General features: G+C 31.6%; 1 protein-coding gene across 2 annotated transcripts; it reads left to right on the top strand.

The window, feature by feature from the left end:
* The first annotated feature begins 473 nt into the window (after nucleotides 1–473).
* LOC145327612 (facilitated trehalose transporter Tret1-like) lies at nucleotides 474–15978 on the top strand. Of its 2 annotated transcripts, none has more exons than XM_080171151.1 (19): nucleotides 474–616; nucleotides 929–1018; nucleotides 1530–1562; nucleotides 2168–2224; nucleotides 4692–4737; nucleotides 6163–6232; nucleotides 6796–6899; nucleotides 7301–7372; nucleotides 7484–7652; nucleotides 8482–8547; nucleotides 8924–9022; nucleotides 12770–12861; nucleotides 13103–13184; nucleotides 13645–13692; nucleotides 14061–14160; nucleotides 14420–14510; nucleotides 14951–15059; nucleotides 15463–15550; nucleotides 15854–15978. In XM_080171151.1, exons 2-19 carry the CDS (start codon nucleotides 989–991, stop codon nucleotides 15938–15940), a joined length of 1443 nt encoding a protein of 480 aa, XP_080027277.1. In that variant the 5' UTR covers nucleotides 474–616; nucleotides 929–988; the 3' UTR covers nucleotides 15941–15978. The 2 variants fall into 2 exon arrangements, with proteins under 2 accessions (XP_080027277.1, XP_080027278.1); XM_080171152.1 differs by having other exon boundaries at nucleotides 495–616; nucleotides 13103–13178; nucleotides 13639–13692.
* Nucleotides 15979–16422: the final 444 nt, after the last annotated feature.

The raw sequence follows: 16422 nt of genomic DNA, 5'->3' as shown, positions 1-16422 counted from the left end.
AATATAAAAATGTACAATCATAAGATTAAACCCAGTTTTTTTAGGCACCTCGGGCCTAAAAAATGGTTTTAATCGTATAATTGTACCTTCAATATCCGCGGAAAGATGTTTAAAATACGAGGCGATAAATAACTATTCTATAACTAGATATTTGTACGTTCGTCCGCCATTCTGAGCGTCTGTTTATAAACCCTTACCGTTTTTTTCTACCTCATCTTATTTGTGTGAAATATAGAGGGCTAAAGTTAAGTGACTTTATGAGTATGATACATTTGAATATCTCTATCCTGGCAGGCACAGGATGCCAGCAAACCTTATAACTAAAATATGTTATAGTAGAACATCCTAATATAAAATAAGGTGTTCAAGTCAATTTAAGGTTCCAGAAATAATCATCCAGATCAAATAATTTATACAGAAGCTTCGCTTCGTTAAGTTCCATATAATGAATAATTTCTATTTTTTTCACTTTTGGTCACAACACAGAATGAGTTCAGAATAAAGAAAAGAAAATTAAATTTTAACATATAACACAAGCTATTTTGTCATTTTAACCTCAGTTTAAAGCTAGAATTTAGAATTAGTGGTATTGACCACAGATTTTAATAAAATCAAGGCATTTTGATAATTTGTATAAAAGCGCTTTTTATATTTTTGGTGAATTAGGTTTTACTTTTTTTATAGCCCAACCTAAAGTGTTAGAAGTTGAAATTGTTATTAATATTGATATCATGTCTAGTCAGGGATATAAGGGGACAAGACAAACGACAGAAAGTTGATTTACATCCACAATATAATAATGATAAACATAATTACCCCCTCTTTAGAGGACGCCCTTGAGCTGTTATGCTTTATTATGGGAAAATGTTGGTCAATTTTTTTGCTTTAATTGTATCTTTTATCATAAATATCAGAATTAAATTTGCAGGGATATTTCCCCTGAACTTAAGTTTTTACTTAAATCTTGCTGGCTTGGCTTTTAACAAGGATGACAGAGGTTGGAAGAAAATTTGTACAGGTGAAACTTAAAATATCTCAGTTTTTTTTCATGGATTTAAAAAAAAACTTTTTACATTGCATTGTGTTTAATTCAACAGTTAGCCATTATCAAGATGTTAGATGTTATCAAAAAAATACATATATGCTATTCAAACATGATATTTAAAAAAAAATTCATAAAGAAAAAAGTATTCCAATATGCAAAAGAAATATAAAATTTAACGATTTGTAAATTAAATCAATGCAATGTCTAAGGTAGTTAATATGTCGTAATGTTGGTTAGGTTTATAGATCTAAAAGTTATTTCAATTTAGAATACGAAAGTAAATGAAATACTGGGTTGCGTCGTATTTTTACAATAGCTTTTCTTCTTCTAGCCACTTCGGGGGGCTCTAACCCTGCGGTGCCTATTTCCTAACACTACGAAGAAATAATTAACAATTACCTAAGTAACCTATCAAAAGCTACTGTGAGTATAAGACGAAACCCGCAACTTTATTTTCTTTCCATGATCCTTCAATTTTTATTAGATTTTGGCTGCAGCCACACCAAACTTATGTCAGGTACACATTCTAATTAATAAAATGTATATTCACTTCCTTCTCCTTTCCTTTATTTTTGCTTTTTGTTTCCATGATAACAATTGTGACAACATCCATAAAATTCAAGCTCTAAAATTAAAGGACAAACGAACTTTATCAGAACTGAATAAACTGAATATTAATGTTTATTCAAAGTTGGAAGTAAATTTGTTGCACTGATTAAATACATAAGGACATACTGACATTTTTAGGACTTGATTTTTAAGATGCTTCGCTTATCACCTTGTGCCTTGTTGTAATAGGAATTAGTATGTAAAGAATCAGATGAATAGGATAATTTTAAAATACAAAATTTAGTTGTCAAAAAAGTAAAAAATCACCTTTTTTAAAAAGACCTTACGGACTTTCTGGTAACGATTATCGAGTTGCTGCACTTTTTAGATCGTACCTAACTGTTATAGAAATCAGCAAGCAAAGTTTGAAATCCATAGGACAATTCTAATCTGCTTAAAGGGCTAACCGTAACAAACGGACGGACGGACCGACCATAATTATAGAAAATCTTTGCTTTTAATAGTATTACTCCGTGTAAGTGTAGTTTTTTAGGAACTTGTTTATTTTTATAGTTCACAAATGGATTTGCTGTGTCTCTTTCGTCATATGCTGTGCCTCGATTGTTAAAGGTATAAAACTATTAATATTCACCCCTTTCCCATTTTTTTTATTTCTTTCAAAACAAGGTAAGGGGAGGGGGGACTGTAATTGTTATCAAGAGACTTTGGCATATTTGCCTTATGAAAAAGTTCATAGCAGACTACTAAGTGATATAACTGAACAGACATAGATTAGAATAAATAATCAATTTAATTTTACACCCCTGTCCTGGATAAAATGTTTATTTAAAAAAACATGCGCATTCAGTTTTTTTCATTTCCTGATTGATTTTTGTCCCCCAATTCCAAAAATATCTTTCCCGAAATCCTAGCTGTTCTATAAGATCTCCAAAAATGCAAATTACTTTTGGCACTGATTTTTCAATATTTTTTCACTAAACTAATAAGAAATTTTGTTAAAAACATGTTTTAGTGAACAGTAAAAAGGGTTTATCACACCTTAGATTATACATTTCTTGAATTCCAACAAAACCTAACAGAATCAATAAAAAATACCTGCCATTTTGACCTTTATTAACTGTTAAACATAGCCATTTTTGGTTTTAACCAGAAAAGACATTGAAGGAGCAGTTTTTGGGACTAAGAAAAACAAGTTGTAGAACTCCTCTAGTAGTAAACCCTTATATAAAATATATGTTTCAAGTCAATTTAAGGTTCCAGGTATGATCCTCCAGGTCTCCAGAAATCTTTAAAAGCCTCCTGTGACTGCAATTTTTAACTTAGAGACTTCAAATTTTAGAAAAAAGCTTTTCTTACATGTCTACATAACGTATTAAGATCTGTTTTTCCACTGACTGCAGCGGCTGTCAGCTGCCAAGTACAGCTGTGGCCGCCAAAACTTATGTTTTAAGATTTCTAATATAAAATTTACTGAAAAAATTGTTTTTCTAGCTTCAAAATAAGAAAATGACAGCTTTTGAAATTATTAAATAATAAAGGACCTAAAAACAAAGGTTGTGAAATAAAAGGGTGAAGGAAGCAAAAATTGAATTTACCTTACTTATAATCAGAAATTCATTATCAAACAGGGGACATGCACACAAAGTCCTCTATCCCTAATAGGAACTGATAAAATAGGGGGCGGGGGCGTATTTTAAGTCAATTCTGAAAAACTGCTCCTTCAATGTCTTTTCTGGTCAAAACCAGAAAAGACTATGTTTAACAGTTAATAACGGTAAAAATGACAGGTATTTTTTTATTGATTCTGTTTGGACTTGTTGACATTCAATGAATGTATAATTTCAGGTGTGTTACCCTTTTTTACCCTTTTTACTGTTCACTAAAACATGTTTTGAACAAAATTTCTTATTAGTTAATTTTAAAAATATTGAAAAATCAGTCCCAAAAGTAATGTGCCCTATTTTCTCAGCTCCTATCAGGGCTAGAGACTTTGTGTGCATGACCCCTGTTTGATAATGAATTTCCAACTATAAGAAAGACAAAGTCAACTTTTGCATCCTTTGCCCTTTTATTTAACGACTTTTGTTTTCAGGTCCTTTTTTATTTAAAAATTTCAAAAGGCTGTCATTTTCTTATTTTTGAAGCTAGAAAAACAATTTTTTCCAGAAAATGTATATTTTTAAGTAAATTTTATATTAGATATCTTAAAACATGAGTTTTGGCGGCCACAGCTGTACTTGGCAGCTGACAGCCGCTGCAGTTGGTGGATGAACAGATCTTAATACGTTATGTAGACATTTAAGAAAAGCTTAATTTTAAAATTTGAATTCTCTAAGTCAAAAACTGTGGTCACAGGAGGCTTTTAAAGATTTCTGGAGACCTGGAGGATCATATCTGGAACCTTAAATTGACTAGAAACCTATATTTTATATAAGGGTTTACTACTAGAGGAGTTCTACAACTTGTTTTTCTTAGTCAAGTCCCAAAAACTGCTCCTTCAATGTCTTTTCTGGTTAAAACCAAAAATGGCTATGTTTAATAGTTAATAAAGGTCAAAATGGCAGGTATTTCTTATTGATTCTTATAGGTCTTGTTGGCATTCAAGGAATGTATAATGTAAGGTGCGATAAACTCTTTTACTGTTCACTAAAACATGTTTTTAACAAAATTTCTTATTAGTTTAGTGAAAAAATATTGAAAAATCAGTGCCAAAAGTAATTTGCATTTTTGGAAATCTTATAGAACAGCTAGGATTTCGGGAAAGATATTTTTGGAATTGGGGGACAAAAATCAATCAGGAAATGAAAAAAACTGAATGCGCATGTTTTTTTAAATAAACATTTTATCCAGGACAGGGGTGTTTAGAAAACGATTAATATCCGCTGAATTAAAACTGGTTCTGAGCAATATTCAAAACCATGTAAAGCATCGTATTGCAGACAATTCTCTCGAATATTAAAACCAAAATTATAAAATTTATACCAGTTTGTGAGCCTGGCCTTTCGGCCCCTCGGGGCTTACATAACTGAAGCTGTCCATAATACGTTAAAAATAAATATATCATACTTTTATTTAGGGGGAGGGAGGAAGAGTTTTTACAGATGAGGAAACTTCTTGGTTTGGTAAGATTTTGAAATATACAAATTAACAAGGATGTCAGAAGGACAAAGTAAGTTATAGAGCAGACGTTCAATTTTCATAAATATAAGAAAGATAAAGAATAAGTCTTTTGAAGACAGACTGGCAGACCAAATAAATTACAATTCAAATTTTAACATAAATATTCGTTTTAAAGGATTACTTTTAACTTCCACTAGCGGCTTCGCCCCTAACCTCTATTGGCTTTGCCCCGGCCAAGGGGTAATTACAAAAAAAAAAATTAAAAATAGAATTAAGTATTTCTGGTGCTGCCATTTATTTTGAAATAACTGCCTAAAAACTATTTTTTTTGTGGGGGGGGGGGGGGCAGGGGGATTTTCATTTTGGGGAGGTTGGGGGGTGTCTCAACCTCACAAGACCAATAGGTATACAACAGGACCAATAGGTATATACCCTGAAGAGTAGAATCCGATCGGTTCAGTGGTTACCGAGATCTTAAAGGACGGACAGACGGACGGACGGACAGACAGACGGACAGACAGACGGACAGACGGACAGACGGACAGACGGACAGACGGACGGACGGACAGACGGACGGACAGACGGACGGACGGACGGACGGACGGACGGACGGACGGACGGACGGACAGACGGACGGACAGACATCATTCTACTTTGTATTATAATAGATCACAATCGCAAATACTTTAATATTTTTATGTACTATTTGTCAGGGATTTAACGTTACAAGACAATGCATGATAAATTGTTCCACAATCCCCATTATGATAAACATTACATCTCCTTCTTTAAATTAAACTTAGGGATGGGAAAGTTTAGACACTGCATGTTTGTACGACTAAATCAAAATAATTATCTAAAAAATACCCAACTTTTTAAAGAAAATAAATGAGATGATTTTTTTTCTTGACTATCTGATGTTTTTTTACCATTGTTTATACTTTCTTTGTAGCTACACGTGTCTAAGCATTAATAGTTTTTAAACTACGTGTAACGTATTCTATTGTCTGTCTGTTGATTATGGAAAAATTTAAGCAATCTTTATAATTGTTTTTAAAGAATATTTTGACAATTAGTAGCGCAGCACTAACCATCTAAAGAAATCCTTGCCACAAAGAAAAGGTTTTCTGTGTGTTTGTGTTTTTGTTTGTACTTAAGGATCGCACTAATCACTGAACCTATATGGTTCTCCTTTACAATATAGCTTCCAGTAGGTCCTGGGAAGGGTTATAACCATTTTGTGGGAGAGAAATCGTCCCAAGAAAAAATCAACCTCTGCTTAACATTTTTTGTTATTTTTTTAAAACTAAACTTATAATTTTGGGAGGGGTCGACAATCCCCCCCCCCCCCTTTTACCTAAAGAGCAATAAGTTGTTGTGCTAATAATGAAAACATTAGTTTTGGTATTGAATGTCTTATGTTTTAGCTAGTATAATGGCTCTTGGCTGCATTTCTGGTGCTTTGCATGGTGGTTATGTTGCAGAAAAATTTGGCAGGTAATTTTAGGTGTTAAGTTATTCTATTAGTTACCTTTCCCTTCATCGATAATTAAGGCCTCTGCCGAAATATAAAGAAACATGTGTCATAACTTGATATAATAGGCTAATTTTTATTAGATAATTGTCTATAGTTTGTTCCCCAATTCCCCCCATTGTAGGTGCCATTGTATGACTTACTGGACTTTCGTTCGTACAAGGGTGCCGAAACTTTTTCTGGGAATAGTCCCTTTCCTGGCAACGCCTCTTAGTTTCGTAGTATTTTGACAGCAGTTTTTGATAGGTTATTTTAGTTTAGGCCCCGCAGTGTTAGAGCCCCCCCCCCCCCCCCCACAGGGGCCAAAAAAGCTTCAGTGAAACAACGACGAAACGACCCTTAAGAGGTGTTGCCTCGAAAGGAACTAAACCCCTTTTTCTTTTTAAAATAATTGAAATTATGGAGGGTGGGCGACTTCCTCCTCTTCTTGTTTCCCCCACCTCCCCTCAAGGCCCCCATAGGGCTCTAGGAGCGTATTAGCAATTTATATATATAAAAATAATAATAATGATTATAATATTTTTAGAAAGAAAAGTGTGATGATAGACTGTATTGGTTTTGTGTTGAGCTTTCTTATCGTTGGATTCTTTGATAACTTCTCACTTATTCTACTCGGCAGATTTCTTTCTGGTAACATTATTATCTATTTATCTATTTATCTATTTCTTACTAAAAAGCATTACAATATTTTATCATTAATACATCTATGTTATCCTTCTATCTATCTACTGTTCAAGGAGTTGACATGACAACCTATGGACAATCAATCAATTAAGAAATTGTTTTATTAAACTAACTAATTATATTTTACATATCAATTTAATTATTTTCATTATTACATGCTGTAAGGGTGTGGGGAGGAGATGTAAACCCTTATTTTTATATTTTAGTTTTTTTTTGAGGAGATGCTTTTTTCCAGAACAAAGGAGAACCACATCGGTTCAGTGGTTAGCAAAATCTTTAGCTCGTGATATGCATGCAAACATCTTTTGTACGAGGATTGGTTTAACTATATGTGTACTTTCTTTAAGGACATTTTGGAGGAAGCAACATGGTATCTACATCTATTTTTGTCAGTGAAACTTCACATGCATCTCTTAGAGGTAGGGTTGCCTTAACAAATGACATAGATATATTTTAATTGTGTAATGGCAAAACTAGTTCTTTTATTACTTTTCTTTCTTTCGATACATTTCTATTCAAATCATTTATAGGATTTACTGGAACACTTTTGATAATCGAGTATTGTTGCGGCTTCTGTTTGTCTATGTTCCTGGGAGCTCTGTTCCATTGGAAAGTTGTCTGCTACATCACAACTATCTTCCCAACCATTGGTCTCTGCATCATGTTCTGCCTTAGAGAGACTCCCAGCTGGCTGTTGAGGTAATACAATGGATTTGATATTTCTTGGATCTTACACCAGATTATCAAATACTCTAATAAAGCGAAAGTTGTGGCTGGCTAAATAAATGATACCTACGCTCCTACTGGATGAACGAACTGACCAATAAATGATATCCATTTTTGGAAACTAAATTGACTATTTTTATTTTCCTGTCATAATATCTACGTATTCAAAACATTAATTTAAAGCAAGAATGACAACATTCATAAAGCCAAAGATCAACAAATCAGAAACTGTGACAATATCATTAATTCATTTAACATTTAACATCATTTGTATCTAATGTAGACTTGATATTAGAGATGATTCACTTATATCATTATATCCAATGTTTCTAGAAATTTATGTTCTAAAAATATTGTAAATAGGGTGATTATATATAGACAAAATATCATTTTTTGAAGCCAAAATTCATCACATTTAAATTAGATAAATGGACTTTATGATGATAATTATAAAGTTGCTATTCTTTCCAAATTGTAAACAAACGATACATTAATGATCATTTCAAGTTTTAAATCGGTATGATAATTCTAACAGCACTTGATAATCATAAGCCCTATCTATTAAGAATAAGAGTTCACTGCCAAACTGTAGAAAAGTAAACTAATATACAGTCTTAAGATAAATATTTTACAATTAAGGTCAAAACCAAATCGCCAAATGCTATGTTTAAGTCAAATTTACAGAAAGTAAAATTTGCCATATTCCCTAAAATATAAATGGACTAAAAGGGATAGACCATCTTAATATAAACTTGGATTATATTAAATAAAACAAAATATTGAAGATTTTTTACTAATTTAGACAAGGGAAAGAAACTGAGGCCAAAGAAGCTTTATCATTTTACAGAGGAAACCCGGAAATTGAAAAGTGAGATTTAAAATTTTAATACATTTAAAAGCAATATGTTGCCTTCCTCTGATTTAGTTTTTATTTCATAAGACGTCTAGCTATATTACATTAAATAAATTAACTAAATGTTGTAATATGAATATCCTTATAGCTACATTAACGACCCATCCCCATCCCCCATTCTACAAACTTTTTACCCATCTCCTCCCCTCCTACTTGATTATCGAACAGACAAATAAATAAGTTCCATATGAGCAACCTAAATGGACGAAAAATCTTCCCCTGTCAATATATCAAAGTATTCTATTTCCATTGCTGTGTACTTATTGGTTCATTAATCAACTTATCATGGATCTAGATTTACTATATCATTTGTATTCTTAATATTCTTTAGAGATGAGTTAGAAAAGATGAAGGATAACATTAAGAAAATAGAAAAACAAAACGAGGGAATGGGAACATCAACCTTGGAGTGGCTTAATTCTAAATTCAGGTAATACTAGCAGAAGTTTCTACGTGTGTCTGTTTGTTCTGTAGGATATCGTAAAGTGCTGGGAATAAGATTTTTTAACCCCAAATTATATTAGTAAAGAAGCTGTTAAATTATAAATGATAAAATTAATTTTTATGTCCGATCGTCATTAGAGTAAAACCAATGATGTGTCTACTACATATTTAAAATATTAAGTATTCCAAACCCTAAACGTATCGTATTTCGAGAAAAATCAAAAGGGAATTTAGAGACATGATAATATTGAAATTGGGGAATATTAATTAACGTCGCCAAGAATTCTATTTCAAGAATATGATATATATTCCCCTCTCCGTTCGTTCACAAATAGCTCCCTATTTATATTTTTCTAAATATTCAAATTTCTTAATATTTATTTACGAAGTGCTTCGTAAATAAATACTAGATTTTGAAAAATAATAAATTTTTACGTTGTATATTTCTATTTCTGAAATAAATCACGCAATCTTAAATGAAGTATGTTCGTTAAACAATTCCGAAATAAAATTTACTAAATATATTAGACTTTTAGGTTCTTTCTATGAAATTAATGTGATGACATAATTTCCTTACTCCAAAAAGTCTACCTGTTAAGAATACGACATTTTAGACGTCTTACTTTTTTCATTGCTTTTTTTACAGGGTAAAATAAAAATTCTTCCTAATATTAAAAAAGTATAATTTTGCATTACGTAAAAAAAGTATATAACGATAATGAAATATATTAAAGTTAACTTATAATAGTTTGTAATTGTATTTGTAACAATATATTTATAGATTCCCTGTTATTTGATATCATCCGTTTCCGGTGTATGCTGTTCAATTTATATCAGGGATAAATATATACATTTTTACCACCATTTTTACTATTTTTCTTTGTTGTCGGTTTCCAAGAAATTATTAAGATTAATAATATTATAGATATCTTCAAATATGAAGTGTTGGGATGTGTGAAATATTTTTAACAAGGATGACAATATCCATTAAAGCAAAACATTAACATAAATGCATAAGTATAATCAAAATTATAAGTAAGTATTCTGTCTATAAATTATATAAAATACTAACATATTAATGATGAACAGACTGACGTCTATAACCAACACAAATTATAGAAAAGCTTCGCTAATTCCTAGTATTTTCCATAAGTTTTGTTTTGTTATTTCTTGGGTGGGGGGGGGGGAGGGGAGGGGTCAATATCAAGTGTTGGGATGTGTGAAAAATTTTTAACAAGGATGACAATATCCATTAAAGCAAAACATTAACATAAATGCATAAGTATAATCAAAATTATAAGTAAGTATTCTGTCTATAAATTATATAAATACTAACATATTAATGATGAACAGACTGACGTCTATAACCAACACAAATTATAGAAAAGCTTCGCTAATTCCTAGTATTTTGAATTTTCCATATGTTTTGTTTTGTTATTTCTTGGGGGGGGGGGGGGGGGGGGAACATTAACATAAATGCATAAGTATAATCAAAATTATAAGTAAGTATTCTGTCTATAAATCATATAAAATAGTAATACTAACATATTAATGATGAACAGACTGACGTCTATAACCAACACAAATTATAGAAAAGCTTCGCTAATTCCTATTTTCCATATGTTTTGAATTGTTATTTCTTGGGTGGGGGGGGGGGGGAGGGGAGGGGTCAATATTTGTATCGTAACGGTCAACCTTCAAACTAGGGGGGGCGAGGTAGGGGTGAATCAATATCATTAGCATATATATATCGACAACATTTCTTAAATAGGGGAGGGGTGAGACTACACTAGTGTAATAAATTATTATCGATTCAGCGTTTTTTTTTTTGGGGGGGGGGGGAAAACATTTATGACCTCATAAAGCTAAGGGTCAACTCATCATACAAGAAATATGAGACCTTAGAGAACAAGGACAAAACGTTACAATTTACAAAACTAACTCCAATCCAAATAAAATAAAAATATTTATTTTCATTTTATTTAAGTCAACATAGTTTATTTATTTATTTAGAATATTTATTTCATTAAAGTAAAAAAAGTTATGATTATTGTTTTGTTAGTATGTTAGGTTAAATTAGTACATATTACTTGAGTTAGAATGATTAATACATTATTTAATGGTTATTGGTGGTTTATTTTTTAACTTTTCTTTCACTTTATGATATTAGCAAGTTTGATATATGGTTGAGTTGAAATGTAGAAGACAGTAAGCAGGGTGGAGGGTTGGAGAATGTAGGGTGTTGGAACTTTGGAAGGTGGATTATTATAGAGTAGATACGCTGAAAGCCTGAAACAAAAAATCTTAAGTCTTAACAGCTATGTGAGGGAGAGGGGGGGGATGGTAATTTATCTATCTTGCTTAGCGTTCGGTTAATTCTAAATTAATGAATAAATAAAAGCTATCTATCTTAAACGGACATACGGAGGGACGGACCGACCGACCCTAATTATAGAAAAGCTTCGCTTTAAAAAAATAAATTTTACTTTTATTTGAGCCAATGTTAGATAAAAAGTTAATAATTTAACCAACCAATTAAAATATCCTTGTATTTATGTTTTGACATGTCCTATAATCAATAGGCATCTATTAAATGTAATCTAAACAAGGATAACAAGATTATCATCCATTGTCTTATCTCCTAAGGTGTACTTTACAACCCTCTCACATACTCACACGACAATACAAATACACATAATAAATACTAGGATATGACAATGAAAGAAAAATCGAGATTTTTGGAATAAAGAAAGGGGAGAATAAATTATTTAAAAGTCTTATCTATTATACAAATTTTATATCTAAGTTTTCATATTTATTGAATTGTTTACAAGTAAAACTGATATGGTTCTGATATCGCAAAAACCAATCAACCAATATTATTTTTTTATAATTCATTCTAAAAAAATAAAAAAAACTCATCAATATTTAATTTTTAAAGTTTTCATATTTATTGAATTGTTTAAAAGTAAAACTGATATGGTTCTGAGTTCTGATATCGCAAAAACCAATCAACCAATATTATTTTTTTTATAATTCATTCTATAAAAATAAAAAACTCATCAATATTTAATTTTTAAAAAAAATTTGTATAAAAAGTAAAAAAAAACACTGAGAAAATATTAGGTGTAGAGGTTTCGTGTTCTTTCTAGACAGCTATATTGGCTATTTTTCCAAATTTTGACGGAACGAAAAAATTTATTGGAAAATATCAGTAAATATTAACTTTCAGGATCGTAAAAATTTAGAAAAGATTTTAATATTTCTGTTTCATGTCCATTTTCAACCCTTTCCCTAATTATTATCAACGACTTTGGACCGTTCGTAGATAGGGGGAATATCTGAGAAATATTGACCCGTGGGTTTCAAATTTCCATCGTCAAAGATATATTGGATTTATTTCAAGTAGACATATGTCTGAGTAAAACACTAGAGGGAGAAAAGGTTAAATAACTGTATCTCCCCATCGCATCAACCATATGTAACCTTTCTATCGGGTCATTGAAAATCAACCAATGGTGTCGCCTATATTAACACAGCAGTAGCAGATAATAATTTAGAAGCAGATGAAAAAGGTCATTGAAAAAGAAAGGGAGGTAGTCTGATATACATCTATACTATAGATCTGTTCAATCGTCAAGCCGTTCGTTTGTCCTTACTTGATTTTTATGTGCTTTGTTACTTATACATTGAGTTTGTAACTTTTAAAACTATAGTCCTTGTATTATTTTAGGCGCTTCAGAGACGGAGCTTTTCTAAAGCCATTTTTACTGTTGAACCTGATGCTTAATATTGGTTTGGACTGGGGTGGCTTCCCTGCTTTAGGTAAATACAAATATCATATGATATTTTATGGTTTTTGTCCATTAAGTTCATTTAACTGTTTAGTTTTCGAATAATACAGGCCACTAGAGGCATTTGGGAAGAAAAAATGAATTTTCTTTAAACTAAAATTGACTTTACCTTCTTCCAAGGACATGTGAGAAGCTACACTGGTAAGGTTCAGCAGTTAGTGAGATCCTTCAGTACAAACAGACATACAGACTGACATCATGTTACTTTTCAGCTTTTTACATGCACACAATTCTGGAGGAAGTGAAGGCTCCTGTGGATCCTTACTGGATGGCAGTTGTTCTGGCGGCCTTCAGGTACACACAATTCATACTGTTGTGCGTTTAGTAATTAATACCCTGCCTTAATATATTTCAATTTCACACCCTAGAAAAAGTGATATTATAGAATAAAAATTAAACTTGGTTATACAATAATTTATTTCGTTTTTCAAAATGTTCTCTAGTTATTTTTTTAAAATCTCAGTTTGTGTAATAATCAGGGGTCAGCAGCCGCAGCCTCGGCCTCAGCCACCATCAGCCGTGCGGCTTAGAGAAGCCTCAAAATTAGTCGCACCCAATAACCTTAAGCCTTCGTCACAGCCGAATGACTTAAAGAAAACATAAGCCACTTGAAGCCTCAGGCACATTCAGCCACTCGAGGCCTCAGCCACAAAACTCCAATTCAGCCTCAATAAGCCTTAGCCGCACTAAGCAAAACAGTAATAAGTAAAGCAGAGACCAATCTCCCACTAAAAATACTATATTATATTTTTAGATCTGTAATCTGTATTGGTTTGTCATTTATCCTCATTAAAGCTCCAAGGTATAACAGTCTTACATATGATTAGATTTTTTCTCAAAATTTTTAAAAAATATTTACATATTTCTAGCAGATTTAAAAGATAGAATAATAATAACTCTATTTGACATATTAGTTAAGTAGGAAGGGGACATTGGGATGTTTATTAAACTAATCCACAAACTTTAATAATAACGTTTTCTAATTGGTTGGCTAAACAACTTTGAGAACTTTAACTTGAAGGGATTAAACAATTTTGATGATGGAGTTTGGGGGGGGGGGGAGGTGATTGTTGCTCATTGCTCCTATGACTATCTTAAAGAATCTCATAAAAACCATTTAATTTTCTTACATGAGCGTTGCTACTTATTTATTTCATTATCCTTGTTTAGGAGAAAAATGTACCTTTTCTCTGGGAGCTTAGTGGCCACTGCTTTGTTTTGTCAAGCGGCTTTTGCATTTCTTAACCCTTACATCTCTGAGGATATGATGGTAAGTTATTTTTGAAATGAAGACAGAGGCGTGCAGGGAAGGGTGTAAGAACGTGTTATGATGTAACATAGAATTAATAATAAAAGGTTATAGGTGAAACAATGTGTTTTGTAATGATACAATACTCTTCAGTTACAATAACATTTTCATACATATATGAGGGTAACTTAAAACAAAATTTGAATTTTACATATTTATTCAGTCTTTACAAATTATTACAAAAGAGAGTGTGTATAGCATAAATCTTGATTTTTTTTAGGTATATGCAAAATGGATTCCTTTGCTGGCCATTTTCTTGCAGTACCTCGGCTTTGGCTTGGGATGGGGTGCTATTATGTACATGTTGCAAGGTAAATACCAAGGCTCGTCAGTTATGCCTCAGCCAGCTTAAGCCTCATAGAAATCAAACTTTAACAAAAATCAGTTAGATGTCTAAACATGACCCAAATATTGCAATCCCTTTTCTAAATAAATTTCCCCGCTTTAAGATGGGTTGTAATTTAAGGCTTGGTCGCGGCTGCCAAGCATTTGTAAATACATTGAATGATTGATCATAAGTTAAACAAGGATGACAGAAATCATAATATACATAGAATCATGTCTCTTCTTTTTTTTTTTAAACAAATAGACGGCAGTAATTTCTTACCCATGTCTAACCCCCGCGAAGGGTCCTAACCTTTTGAGGTCTGTACCTCAATATACCTAACCTAAGCTGATCTAAAATAAAAAAAAAATAAAAAAACGACCCTTAACCCTCACCACCCCTGAAGTTAAATTTTATTTAATTTAGGAGAACTGTTACCATCAGACATGAGAAGCTTTGGGGTTGGACTCATTGGTATCATGGATAATATTGCTCTTTTCTTCTCTGTTAAGTCTGTCCCTGCACTCATAGCCAGGTCTGCTTTTATATAGTTTGATGCAATTGGTAAGAATTTAATCACGCAACCTTATCTTTCTGTTTTAAATCACATTGCTTCTTTTCCTACCCTGAAAGCCAGGTTTGCATTTATTAATTCTGTAGCAATTTATTAAGATTTAATCACGCAATCTCCTCAAAACATAATTAAAGCAGAACTAAATATATATCTATGTTTCTGTAATTTGAATAATTTAGTTTTTTCTTCTCTGTTAAATATTTTTTACTGCATGTTTAAAGTCAAAATATAAAGTAATGTATCTTTTGACGAAAAAGATTGTAGATTAGAATTTTAGAAATTGCCCAAATAAAATATATATTTTAAAAGTATTTCAGCTAATTTATTATTTTAATTTTGTAACATTTAAAAAAAATTGATTTAGTGTTGGAGTAGGAGGAACGTTCAGTCTGTACTGTGGTTTGGTTCTGCTCGTCCTTGTGGTTTCTTTCTTTACTATGCCAGAAACTAAGGTATAGGATTGGCTCTATCAGATATAGTAAAAAGGTTACTCCTTTTGTCTGTCTGTCAGCTACGTTACAGGGAAAGTGAATTTCTCAGCTGCTATTTAAAATAGATGACTGAAATTTATTTTGAGAATCAATGATTTTCTAATACCTAATTGAGTCAGTCTATCTGTCGGTCTGTAATTCTTTAGAAGACATTTAATTTCTATACTTTTTTATCATCTGCTATTTAAGATAGAAAGCTGTGTTTTTTATAAGATTTTAAGACCAATGTATATACTGTTTGAATGAAATAGTTTATTATTACAGGGAATGAGTTTAGAAGAAATTGAAGATTTTTATTCCTCAATGAAGCAAAGTACTGATACAAAGAAATCTAAATTTCAAGATGTTTGATATGTTTTCATTTCATTAAAATAAAACTTATATCTTTTTATGTTTTGATAAACTTAGGAAAATTAGTGGCATTAATTTAAGTAATAGCTATGTAAATCAAGATAACTTCTTTTTATCTTGTTTTTTTAGCATTATTTACTGATTTTTACTACCTAAATGGATTTATTATTACTTGATATTACATCAGATTTTTATGTTCTCTAATAAAGTGAAACTCACAGTAGGCTAAAATAACCCTCTTTATCCATCCCTCCCCTCCTACTGGATGGACGAACTGACCAATAAATGAGTTTTAAGTTAATCGAAGACAATTTTTCCCCTGTCATAATATCCACCTTTATTTTATATCCATTATCACTTAGCAAATTGAATGACTAACGAAGATAAATGGTATATTTGTTTATTTTGGAGTTGCACTTCTTATAAACATAATTTTCCTTGTTAACATTAGGAACACGAAAAGTATTTTTGCCTTTTCTAAA

This window comes from Acartia tonsa, chromosome 9 (assembly GCF_053477335.1).
Source record: "Acartia tonsa isolate MP-2025a chromosome 9, ASM5347733v1, whole genome shotgun sequence".
In the NCBI taxonomy this organism is placed as follows: domain Eukaryota; kingdom Metazoa; phylum Arthropoda; class Copepoda; order Calanoida; family Acartiidae; genus Acartia; species Acartia tonsa.
Note: the sequence above shows the minus strand (reverse complement) of the source record. Positions and strands in the feature narration are given on the sequence as shown.